Source organism: Lithobates pipiens, unplaced genomic scaffold (assembly GCF_037356315.1).
Source record: "Lithobates pipiens isolate NorthernLeopardFrog02 unplaced genomic scaffold, aLitPip1_a1.2 Scaffold_16, whole genome shotgun sequence".
In the NCBI taxonomy this organism is placed as follows: Eukaryota; Metazoa; Chordata; class Amphibia; order Anura; family Ranidae; genus Lithobates; species Lithobates pipiens.
This window is the reverse complement of record NW_027507748.1, coordinates 402,105,722-402,119,093: the sequence shown is the minus strand read 5'-3', so window position 1 is coordinate 402,119,093 and position 13,372 is coordinate 402,105,722. Positions and strand designations below refer to the sequence as shown.

Here is a 13,372-nt window from a genome sequence, read left to right as displayed (position 1 = left end):
TTTTTAAAGCGTCATCTATGGAGATCTTGAAGTATCCTAAATTGTCGCCATTCCATGAGTGTGAGCAATTTTAAAGCATGACATGTTCGGTGTCGATTTACTTGGCGTAATATCTTTCACATTATACAAAAAAAATTGGGATAACTTTTTTTTTTTTTTTTTTTTTTTTTTTTTTTAACCATGTCCAGACCCGCTCACGATGATATACATCTGCATTTTGAAGAGCTAGCTGCCATAACTCCGGTATCCTCTTCAGTGAGCAGAAGTAGAAAAGATGTAGCTGGATAGCCGCACTCCAAATTATTCAACTTTATTTCAAAAATGTAATTAAAATCATAGCATCTAGGCTGGCAAACAGACTAACTGCACAGCCGCTGACATGTTTCACACCGAACACGGTGCTTAGTCATAGCTAATGAGCAGAATATACATACAGAGCTATATACACACACACACAAGCAATTAGACAAATGAATAAAATATGTGTATGACAAGATAGCAATTAAGGAAACACCTGTGAACATCCAAAGTCTAAAGATTAACATTTAAATGAATGAAAGGAAAAATACTTTTTCCCTTAAAACACCAAAATCAAGCTGAGTATTTATTAACTCACAATTTTTTTATGTTCGACGGGGACTACTATCTCCAGAAGTGCAGGGCCTCGATGGGCGCTAAATTCTCCCCCTCCCTTGCTAATTTGTACATGGGTTGGTGGGAGAGGTCCCGCATTTTTGGCGCTGGTTGTCCCCATCGCTCTGAGATTAAGTTTTTCCGTCGCTATATAGACGACTTAATCTTTGTGTGCACCAGGAGTGTTGGTGAATTAGATGAATGGCTTCTGTATCTTAATGACAACACCCTCAATCTTAAATTTACAGGTGTTATGGACCCTAAACAAATTGAATTTCTAGATGTTGTTCTGATGGGTGAGGGGGAATCTATTTCCTCCAAACTTTTCAGGAAGCCTTCTGCTGGTAATTCCTTGTTAAGGGCTGATTTAGGCCATCCAAGGCCTACCATTAAGGGCATCCCTGTGGGACAGTTTTTGAGGTTAAAACGGGTATGTAGTGATGAATCATCTTTTTTGAAAGAAGCCTCTGCTATGAAAAAGCGTTTCATAGAAAGAGGTTATTCAGCCCCTGTACTTGATAGGGCGTTCAATATAGCCCTTAATACGGATAGATGTCATCTCCTTCGTGATAAAGTCAAGAATGGAGATGGGAGAAGGCGGGTATCTGACAAATCCTTAAAAATTCCGGTGTTTTCCACGCCTTATAGTTTAGAGTTTAGTAAAATTAAAGGGATCGTGGAGAAATATTTACCTATTCTCTACAACGATCCTGTCTATGCTCAAATTCTATCTAAGGGTATTAGATCAGTCTCCCGCAGGGCCCCAACTATTGGTGGCATGTTGTCTCCCAGCCTCTATTCGAGCAGCATTCAACGCCCCAATTGGTTACAGTTTAAAGGATCGTTTCGATGTGGGGGCAATAATTGTCCATGTTGCCCCCACATTTTACGAGGCGATACCATCCTTTCTAGGTCTCTAAATAAGGATTTTAAAGCCATGGCCTTCATTAACTGTAACACTAAATTTGTTATTTACGTGATTACGTGTGAACAATGTCGCATACAGTATGTTGGACGCACAACACGAAGACTGAGAGACAGATTATATGACCACCTCTATGACATTTCCAGAAACCACCCCACTAATGTGGCGAAGCATTGGAATCTTTGCCATGATAAGGATGTCAGTGGCTTACGCATTCAGGGGGTGGAAAAAGTCACTTTATCTAAAAGAGGGGGTGATAGGTTTAGTCTGTTATGCAAAAGGGAGGTTTATTGGATATTCCATCTCCATAAGAGACAGCCTAAGGGCCTTAACTTTGAGTGGGACATTTCATTCTTTTATGAGTGAATTTTCCACATATTGATTGCCCAGTATTTACTAAGCCAATATGTATGGCTCCCATTTCACTGGTTGTCGGTCTGGTGCTGACAGGTTTTTTTCATCTGGTTCTGCTGGGCTCATTTTATTATGTTTCTGCCAGAGTTTATTCACCATTTTCCATTTATTATAATTGCTTTACATTGAGGACAGGCCAATTATTCGATTGAAACAGTTTTTTGAATAGGGCTGCATGCATATATTGCGGCATTTTTCTCTGCAATGTTTATGAATATCAGTATTTTTTATGTTAACTAATATCATATTAGACATGTTTGTCATTCGTTTGATAATCACACAGCTGATATATTATGTTGGGTGTGTGATCAATCAACAGGGTTTTTGTATCAGCTTCTTATACCTGTCGGTATAGTGATATTCGCATTGAACCTGCCCTTGGTTTTAGAACATTCGATATCGATCGTTCATTTGGTCTATTCCTATATTTATATTTACTTTTATTTTTGATATCTATGCATTGTACCATAGGAGACGACCTAAGTAGACACATCCAATAATGCGATATTTGCAATCTTTTTATTATGAAACCTTTTTTGGGATGTGTCATTTTTAGGGAATATTTTTTGTGTTTTTCTCTGGTGGGTTTGTCATTCAATGAGCCCATGTATTGGCATGCACACACATTGAGAGTTTGTTTCTTTCTCTCCCTTTTTTTTGTGTGTCTGCCAATGCGTGTGAAAAAATATATAACATTTTTTTTTACATACAAAATGAAAAATGTTTTTACTTATGTCATTTTTCATTTCTTTAGGTTACACCTATACCTCTTCACCTAAGGATAAGATTTATCATGTCATTCATTTATTACCATTATGTATGCTTTCAATGTGTCAGCTTGATTTTGGTGTTTTAGGGGAAAAAGTATTTTTCTATTCATTCATTTAAATGTTAATCTTTAGACATTGGATGTTCACAGGTGTTTCCTTAATTGCTATCTTGTCATACACATATTTTATTCATTTGTCTAATTGCTTGTGTGTGTGTATATAGCTCTGTATGTATATTCTGCTCATTAGCTATGACTAAGCACCGTGTTCGGTGTGAAACATGTCAGCGGCTGTGCAGTTAGTCTGTTTGCCAGCCTAGATGCTATGATTTTAATTACATTTTTGAAATAAAGTTGAATAATTTGGAGTGCGGCTATCCAGCTACATCTTTTCTACTTCAGTTCCTGTTGCAAACAGAGCCAGCACCCTGTGGGATTGTGGAGACAGCTGTTTTGGGAGAAGTCATTACCTTAGAGCGGTAATTCTTTGTATCCTCTTCAGTGAGCAGTCCAGTTTCAGATAAAAGTGGTCTCTGAGGGATTTGCTTCAAGATCGCTTTCTTGGGGGCAGGAGAGGGCCATGCTCTCTGCTGCATACTGCAGCCAGCGGTGGAGGTGATCGGGTCCTTTCCTCTGTGAGGGGATGATGGCCCCCACCCAGTTCCATACAATTGCGGGGCGGAAGCAACGTCAAAACGTCACTTCCGATTATAGCTCTAAAAGGGATTTTGACAACAGATTTCCCTTTTAAGTGGTCCTGTCATGCTTTTTTTGTATTACAAGGGACAAGTGACAAAAACATTTTTTATTTTTTTTATTAAAAGTACCATGTAAAAATAAAAAGTAAATAAATAAAATAAATCAGAAAAAAAACAAATTATTATGCTCCCCGTTCCGCCAAGCTCGCATGCAGAAGCGGATGCATATGTGAGTAGCGACGGCATATGAAAGCTATGTTCAAACCACACATGTGAAGCATCAGTGATTGATAGCATGAGCGCAACAATTCTAGCCCTAGACCTGTTCCGTAGCTCAAAACATGCAACCTGTAGAATTTTTTAAACATCGCCTATGGAGATTTTTAAGGGTAAAAAGTTTGTCGCCATTCCAGGGGCTGGTGCAATTCAGAAGTGTGACATGTTTGGTATCAATTTAGATGACATCATCTTTCACAATATAAAAACAAATTGGACTAACTTTACTGTTGTCTTATTTTTTTAATTAAAAAAATTGTATTTTTGTTCAAAAAAACTAAAACCGCGCTTGTAAGACCGCTGCGGAAATACAGTGTGACAAAGTATTGCAACGACCGCCATTTTATTCTCTAGAGTGTTTTAAAAAAAAACTATATATTATGTTTGGGGGTTCTAAGTATTTATTTTTTTTGCAAGTTAAAATCATTTTTTTTTTTGCTAAACACCAAATTTCAGAAAGAGGCTCAGTCCTTAAGTGGTTAAATCATGAAAGGGTAAACGCAGTACAAATACAGTGTGACATAAAATATTGCAACAACCACCATTTTATTCTCCAGGCTCTCTGCTAAAATATATATATATATATGTGTGTGTGTGTGTGTGTGTGTGTGTGTGTGTTCTAAATAATTTTCCAAAAATAAATGATTTTAACTTGTTAGCAACAAGTGTAAAAAAAAAAAAGGCCTTGTCTTGAAGTGGTTAAAGGCACATGGGCACATTGGATGCCCAACAAAAGCACAATGGCAGCTGAAAGGATCCAATGCATCCACACACCAATTTGAGCCGACAAGCTGGCAACCACCCCAATCTATAACTAGCCTTTACAGTAAAGTACACATGTTGCATGTTGCAAACAGAACATTTCTATCCTATGTGCTCATTAATTTGTTATTTTGTTTTATCTTATTTTTAAATAGTCTTGGGCTCATTATAAAGATATATTTCCTATAGTTTCTGTACTACAGTTAATAATAACTTTATTATGATCTTTGTTTGTTGGCTGTAACAATTTGATAAAACCCTGTTATTGGGTTTGTGTGATCAGTAGCTAAAAAATGCATGCCAGTTGGGATATAAAGTATGGAAAGGGTAAATTTGGGGTTGGGAATATGTAATAATGCATGCTATCACATGGAAAGAAACCAATTATTTAGATTGTAAAATCCTCAATGAGCAGACCACTACACCTTCACTTTTCACTTTACACTTTAGCCTTTAGGTTCCTTTATTTGGGGCACTAAGCCTTTTATAGAATTTTATAGAATTTTGTAAATTTGTTGCTAAATTGAAAATATTGGGAGAGGGTAGTGGTAGTATGTGCATCTATAATGTAATGAGTGTAAGAATGTCTGAATAGCTTTAAAAAGACAACTACTTTTTTTTTTTTTTTTTTTTTAATGTTTTAACCTTTTGATAAATTATTTTTGTCACAAGAAAAACTAAATCAACATTTCGCTGTTTCAGTTGGTGACAAAGTACCTGCTGATATCCGCATCATCGACATCAGATCTACAACATTACGAGTGGACCAGTCGATTTTGACAGGTAAGCACTTATCTATTTTTACTAAAGATAAAACCTTTCTAATGGGGTAGCGCAGTGACATTTTGTTCAGCATTGATAATTTGCCGTTCTGACTACCTTTTGAATATTTGCTTCAATGTTGTCCATGTTCCCCTCTCCACAATTCTAAAACCTTTTGGGAAGATTTTGGACTAAATCGGCCCTTTGAGTTTATGCAGGTTTGACTGTTTTAGGGATATTACTCTTTCTGGACAAGTAATTCCATGCGTTATGTTCTCTGTAGTCGTGTAGTATATCAGCAACACATAAATATGAAGAAATACATTTATTTAACAAACTGTAATAATGAGCACACAGAAATATTAATAAAACATGCTTTTCTGCTTCTAATAGGAGAGTCTGTTTCAGTGATTAAACACACAGATCCAATCCCAGACCCTAGAGCTGTTAACCAGGACAAGAAGAATATGTTATTTTCCGTAAGTAGTGTCTGTATAAGGGTGGTATCTGTTTTAAAAAGGGTCTTGTATAACAGCCAAAACACACAGACCATAATATATCAATAAAGTATTTGGGCACATTTTACCAAGATCATTGCAGATCTCTCTTGGCAATGCCTGTGGCCTGGCTGTTATGACAGTTTATTAGCTTCCAGAATTTGAGTCACTAACTTTGGAACAAGTATGCAAGTCAGGCTATGTTTAGACTTCACTTGCCTCATGTGTGTTCCAGAACTGTGGACCTGAAAATACTGAACCCAAAGATTACCAAGCAACAAGTATTTTCAGGAGTACAGCAATGGCGGTCTACGTTCGTTCTTCTGTAGGTTTTCCTAAAAATAAATAAACATGCATAGTTTATTTTATTCCTACTAGTCTTTCTATTCACTATGATTTAACTGGCCGCAATTAAAGCAAGAGTGAGGATTATGTAAAATACATCCATTTAAACCAATTCTGTATTCATAAAAAAAAAAAATTTTATATAACAAACACATCAGCCTGTCTTTATATTGTACAGTAGTTTCCCAACAATGGGATTGAGATTAGTGTAGACAAGGGCAGCACTATATGCCAATCAGATCTAACTACATTGTACAGTACAAAAGAAGTTTGGTGATATGAATGAAGAGCCTGGGGTTGTCCTTATTATTGTGCCACTGCTCCTTTGTTGTCTAGATACAGGCCGGGGGAATTGATGACCTAAGTAATTTGCCTTAATCACAATAGACAAAAATGAGGACAGATGCACAGGGTTGCACTTTTTTTTGACGGGTATTATGAGCTGTGAAAATGTGGAATAGACTCCCTGCAGAGGTGGTTCTGGCCGCTCAGTAGATTGCTTTAAGAAAGGCCTGGATTATTTTCTGAATGTATATAATATAACTGGGTACTAACATTTTTATAGATAAAGTTGATCTGGGGAAAATCCGATTGCTTCTCGGGGGATCAGGAAGGAATTTTTTCCCCTGCTGTAGCAAATTGGATCATGCTCTGCTGGGGTTTTTCGCCTTCCTATGGGTATAGAATTGGGTATATGTGATTTGTATGTTCACACTTCTATATAATGGTATTAAGTTTAACTGTTTGACTTCACTTCCACTTCATTTTGATGTTTTGTGGGTATCACTTGCTGTGACTGACTATTTTAATGTACCTTTTAGGGAACTAACATTTCTGCTGGTAAGGCTGTTGGAATTGTAATTGCAACTGGCGTTTACACAGAGATTGGAAAGATCCGGAACCAAATGGTTGCAACAGAGCCAGAGAGAACCCCTTTGCAGCAGAAACTGGACGAATTTGGACAGCAGTTATCTAAAGTCATCTCCTTGATCTGTGTGGCTGTTTGGGTAATCAATATTGGTCACTTTAATGACCCTGTGCATGGAGGATCTTGGTTTCGTGGAGCCATTTACTATTTTAAAATTGCTGTGGCTTTAGCTGTAGCTGCTATTCCAGAGGGCCTTCCAGCTGTGATTACGACTTGTTTGGCCCTTGGTACACGTCGGATGGCTAAAAAGAATGCAATTGTGAGGAGCCTCCCATCAGTGGAAACTCTTGGCTGCACGTCTGTCATATGCTCTGACAAAACTGGTACCTTGACTACCAATCAAATGTCTGTGTCTCGGGTAAGTGTATTCTCATTAAGCTATCACTAACAATGCCACTTTTTTTGGTCAGAATACCACTGCAGTCAAAATTTAAGTAATTCTAGAGATGCATACAGGGAGTTGCATTGCAGTAGTTCACTGTTCCACTCCATTTCCCTCTGCCTAAAGTCTGATGCACACAAGTGGAGTATCGGTCGGATCTACAGAAACCGGCTGACAACCGGCCAGTATATACAGCAGCCAGTCGGTCAAACGGACATGCTCGATAACCAGCAGTCGACTGGCATCTGATCAGCTCTCTCAGGAAATGGCTATGAGCTCTGACTGATGTGTTTGGGCAGGGGAGGGTAGTCACCCTGTCAGAACACAATAGCTCAGCAGGCAGGTTGCTGTATTAACTTTGCAGAGTAAGTACAGCAAGCTCCTCCATTTTTTTTTCCAGCAAATATGTATTGAATGTGATTGATGAGAGGAAGGAGAGAAACAATTTACACAGCACCAGCTTTGGAAAATACATTCTCTGCAACCTTGTTAGGTGCTTTCTGGATTCTTGCTTCATTATATAGAATGCAGACTTTAGAGCAGGGAAGGGGTTAATATCAGGGGCGGTCAAAGGGATATATGTGTTCCTAGGGAGTGCTTACCTGTGTAAGGGGTGCTTGTACTAAGGAAAGGCAGAGATCCGCTTTGCTGCCTTATATGTACTGTATATGGTCGGCAAGTGTTTAACTAAAGATCGTGGACAAAAAAGTGTTCTGCCAGCTTTTTTTATAAATGATTAGTTTTAAAATGGAACATACAAAGCATGCACTTGAAGAGAACAGTTGGTCTAGTACCTGACCTTCAACAGGGCTTAATGCAGCTTACCAGTAAGAAAAAAAAAAAATATATATATATATAATAGAAAACAAAGCAAAATTGGCCTGACAGGGCCACTTGTATTCATTCAATTACAATATGGATTGTATATGCTATATTTTTTTTACTTGCTACGATTTTACCCATATAGATGGAGTTAGCCTTTAAAGGTGATAGTTGGGCTTAGTAACCAATAGTAAAATAAGGAGGTGTTAAACCAGCTCTACCTTTTTCTTGAATCAATTCCTGCTTATTAAAGCACCCACTACATTTTGTAAGGTATGAGCAGGTACCTGAAAATTCCTACTTTCCAATTGTCTTCACTGTACCTGTGGTATTCATAATGTTTTTTTTCTCCTTAGAAATTGTTAATTTAACAAAATCCACTTATTTGTACATTGACGCATCAGTCATGCCTGTCTCTGGTTTATTTGCTGTACCTGCTATTCCTGATTTGTTGTAACTGCTATTGGTTAACAGGCTTAAAGATAAAAATGACCTTTTGAGCTTCTGGGTTAAGCTTGGGCATTAAATCCACAGTAATCCTTGTTATAAATCATGTAAGCGACCTGAAAGCCAGGGTGATAATTATGAAATAGTTTCCATTTTCACTCTCATTATTCCATTCATCATTTTCTCTTGAGCAATGTTGCAAAACTGCCAAAAATCAAATGTTCTTTTTTATTATTATTCTTATTTATTATTATTTTGTGACCTACATGATCGTTTTAGTGATCTAAAATGTCACCTGTAGAAAAACTTCTGTGTGATCTGCTGGAAGCATAACTGCATATGTTACATTGGTCTATATACAGTAGTTCAGAAAAAATCTAAACCACACAGTATTGTAAATATGCCAAGTTTATTTCCACAAATATGATTACTGTTCTGTATTATCTTTAAAGCTGGAGCCACTGTAATTTGGGAATGAACTATGTTCTTGGTTGTCCTAAGCTGGGTGTAACCCTAAAAAAAAAAGTGTGCTGTCTGGGTCAGGTTGACCCTACCTGTTCCTGGTCCCTCATGGTGTGCTGACCACGGTAATCAAGGCTGCTGGCCCCTGATTACTGTGGTCAGTTTACATGCCTCCATCATCTGCTGACCTCTCTCCCCCTCTCTCCCTTCCTGTCAGCTTGTGTGTGTGTGTGTGTGTGTAAGCCGCTTCGACCCCCTCCCCCTGTACCTAGTAGGAAAGTAAACTTTAAAAAAATTCACTGCTAGATCTTTTATGCAACCATAACACACTGTGTAAGTGGTTGTTGAACAATGCCCCTAAATACCTTTTTTCAGATATCTTCAGGCCGGTCATATGCCTCCCAGCCAATCTCCTCCCCTATCTAAGGGCTACAGCAGGAGGGGCTGAGTGGACAGCGATGTGGTCACGGGACCTCCCATGCTGACGTCAGGGAGATCCTGGCCCCTCCCACTGTTGCCCGTAGATTGTAGGAATAGAGTGGCTGGGAGTCACGTGACCGGCCTGAAGAAATCTAAAAAAAAAAGGTGTTCAGAGGCTTCATTTTCAACAAACACTTAGTGTGTTATGGCTGGATGAAAGGGCAGTAAATGGATTTGTAAAGTTACAACCACTTTATGATAAACTGTTAGAAGGTAGCAATCTTTAAAACTGGATATAGTAAAAGGATTGCAGAAAAAAATGTTCTGTTGGACTATGTGCAGAATGGTATTTTTTATCTGCCTCTCTGCATATACCTCAGATCTCATATTTACACTAAAATGCAATTTAAAAAAAAAATTGTCATTTGAAAATAAATAAAATGTCTCTCTAAGAGCTGCTATCTTCCCCTCACTCGTCTCCATGTAAGGCCAGGAACAGGTCCAGATCGCCGCTACGACCTGGCTCCTAACTTTTTTAGCTGGCTCCTAGATTCCAAGCAAATTTGTCAAGCCCTGGGCTAAATAAAACTTGTATTCTTAGATCTTGTATTGTGTGGATTTGGAATATAACTTATTTTCAAGAACCACAGTAGGTAACTCTTAACTTGCAGGCAGGGAGTAACCAATTTCCCTTTGGGCAATTTTCCGGTTGCAGCAAACATACACAACGAAAGCAGATTTTGTGGAACAAAGCCTGGTCTTAAGGAAATAAAATCATTAAGGGCATCATGAAGAAGATACAGTAAACGTGTCTCCTACATCAGACGTGTGATTCCTAAAGATTTGGGAAACAAATAAATTTCTGTATGAAATATAACAATAATGCCTTGTACACACGGTCGGAAATTCTGACGGAAAAGGTCCGATCTAATTATATTGTTGGAAAATCCGATCGTTTGTGAGCTCTATCTGACTTTTTCCATCGGAAACCCCGACAGAAAAAAATTTGAGAGCAGGATCTCAAATTTTCAGACAAAAAAATCCGATCAGACTTTTTAGGATCGTTTTTAGAGAATTCCGATCAAAGTGCCACGCATGCTCAGATAAAATTACCAGACCAAAGCTAATGGTTACTAGCCTCAACATAGTCCCATCGGAATGGACGTCATCACGTTCCGAACGATCGGATTTTCCGACAACTTTGTTCGACTGTGTGTATGCAACACCAGTTTAGGCCAAAATCCGTCAGAAAAAATCCATTGTTAGAATGTCCGACCTTGTGTACAAGGCATAAGGCTTTTGAGATTCAGTACATTCTTGGCAAGAATTGATACATCTTGAGGCAAGATCCTGTCTTAGGGGTGATCCTCCCAACTAAACCTAACATTTTCAGGAGACCCAGAGATTTGAGAGGTCTGGCTGCTCTTAGCAGAGATAGGAAGATGATCAAGGGTTGTAATTGTAAATGGTAGAAAAGTATAGACCCACAGTCAGTTGGTCAATAGATGGCATTAACGCTTTGGGAGTATCTCACCAAAACTGACCTTTCCGTTGCAGAGGATGTCCAAAATCTGATTTGTGTCGTAGTTCAGACTTCTGGGGAAAACAGCCAATCACAGAAGCAGTAAATGACATTTCTAGGGGGTGTTCCGTACACCACTTGTGTACACAATGCCTCCGGGTTGCCATATTGCATTTTATAGTGAATTGCAGCTCGGCAATGTTTGAGACAACGTTGTATCACAATATGGCTTGTGTCGTAATTGTATACGCTATTTTTTTTGTTTTTTTTAATTTGCAATATTTTTTTTTCCCCAAGGGAGTGGAGTTAACCCTTTAAAATTATTTTTTTTTTAAAATAACAAACATGTTATACTTGCCCCCACTGTGCAGCTCGTTTTGCACAGAGTGGCCCTAAACCTGGTCTTCTGGGGTCCCACGGTGGCTGTCTCTGCTTCCCCCCGTAAGTACTTCTCACGGTCACGCGAGCTCCCTCACATGGTGAGAAGTACTTGCAGGCACGCTTCCGTGATATAGCTGCTCACTGTATCACTCGATATGTCTTTCACAGGTATCCTGTTACCACTTCCGGGAGCCTCAGCCGCGGGTATTGTCACCGCCCGGGCTCCCCCTCCTTCCTCGGCTCCCGGGCCAGTAGACGAGAGAAGCAGAGCTTCACTGCTGGGTTCCCTTACTCGCAATGGAAGCAGCATGCACCCAACAGCTGATGGAAACATCAGGTGTGGTGCCGACATCGCTGGACTCTAGGACAGGCAAGTGTCCAATTATTTATAGTCAGCAGCTGCAGTATGTGCAGCTGCTGACTTAAAATTTTTGCAGTGATGGTCGGACCTCTGCTTTAAGAATAAATTGTTTTTTTGTTTTGTTTTTTCTTTTTACTTTTCAAATCCACTACATTATACACCACATTTTTTTTTATTTTTTTTTTTAAGGTTATTATCCAATTAATCAATTAATCAAAAAAAATTATCAGCCAGCTAATCGATTATGAAAATAAGATAGTTGCAGCCCTACACAAGTCTCGTGGCATTAGAGCCCGAGGGAAAGTAAGTCCACATCAATAATAATTTTGACTTGATAAACTTTCCCTTTTACTTGAATTCCAGTCCTTTTTTATATACGGTATCTCATAAAAGTGAGTACACCCCTCACATATCTTTTCATGTGACAACACTGAAGAAATTACACTTTGCTACAATGCAAAGTAGTTGGTCTACAGCTTGTATAACAGTGTAAATTTGCTGTCCCCTCAAAATAACTCAACACATAGCCATTAATGTCTAAACCGCTGGCAACAAAAGTGAGTACACCCCCAAGTGAAAATGTCCTAATTGGGCCTAATTAGCCATGTTCCCTCCCTGATGTAACTCATTTGTGTTACAAGGTCTCAAGTGTGAATGTGGAACAGGTGTGTTTTAATTTGATGTTAATCGCTCTCACTCTTTCATACTGGTCACTGGAAGTTCAACATGACACCTCATGGCAAAGAACACTCTGAGGATCTGAAAAAAATAAATATTGCTGTACATAAAGATGGCCTAGACTATAGGAAGATTGGCAAGACCTGGTAACGTGCTTAGCATCATATCCAGAGGTTGTCTTTGGGAAATAGACATATGAGTGCTTCCAGCATTGCTGTAGAGGTTGAAGGGGTGGGGGGGTCAGCCTGTCAGTACTCGGACCATATGCCGCACGCTGCATCAAATTGGTCTGCATGGCTGTCGTCCCAGAAGGAAGCCTTTTCTAAAGATGATGCACAAGAGAGCCTGCAGTTTGCTGAAGACAAGCAGACTAAGAACATGGATTACTTGAACCATGACCTGAGGTCTGATGAGACCAAGATAAACTTATTTGGTTCAGATAGTGTCAAGTGTGTGGCGGCAACCACGTGAGGAGTACAAAGACAAGTGTGTCTTGCCTACAGTCAAGCATGGCGGTGGGAGTGTCATGGTCTGGGGCTGCATAAGTGCTGCCAGCACTGGGGAGCTACAGTTCATTGAGGGTAACATGCATTGTGACATACTGAAGCAGAGCATGATCCCCTCCAGTCAGAGACTGGGCCGTAGAGCAGTATTCCAACATAACGACCCAGAACACGCCTCCAAGACAACTACTGCCTTGCTAAAGAGGCTGAGGGTAAAGGTGATGGACTGGCCAAGCATATCTCCAGACCTAAATCCTATTGAGCATCTGGGGCATCCTCAAACGGCAGGTGGAGGAGCACAAGGTCTCTAACATCCACCAGCTCAGTGATGTCATCATGGAGGAGTGGAAGAGGGCTCCAGTAGCAACCTGTGAAGCTCTGGTGA

The 13,372-nt window shown here is 39.3% G+C and overlaps 1 protein-coding gene across 1 annotated transcript in view; it reads left to right on the top strand.

The window, feature by feature from the left end:
* ATP2A3 (ATPase sarcoplasmic/endoplasmic reticulum Ca2+ transporting 3) overlaps window positions 1–13,372 on the top strand; it is a 311,056-nt gene that overhangs the window by 195,922 nt on the left and 101,762 nt on the right. Inside the window, exons 6-8 of the mRNA XM_077482351.1 lie at window positions 5,180–5,260; window positions 5,633–5,718; window positions 6,903–7,367. Of these exons, the coding sequence (XP_077338477.1) occupies window positions 5,180–5,260; window positions 5,633–5,718; window positions 6,903–7,367 (632 nt within the window). The remainder of the gene's footprint in view (window positions 1–5,179; window positions 5,261–5,632; window positions 5,719–6,902; window positions 7,368–13,372) is intronic.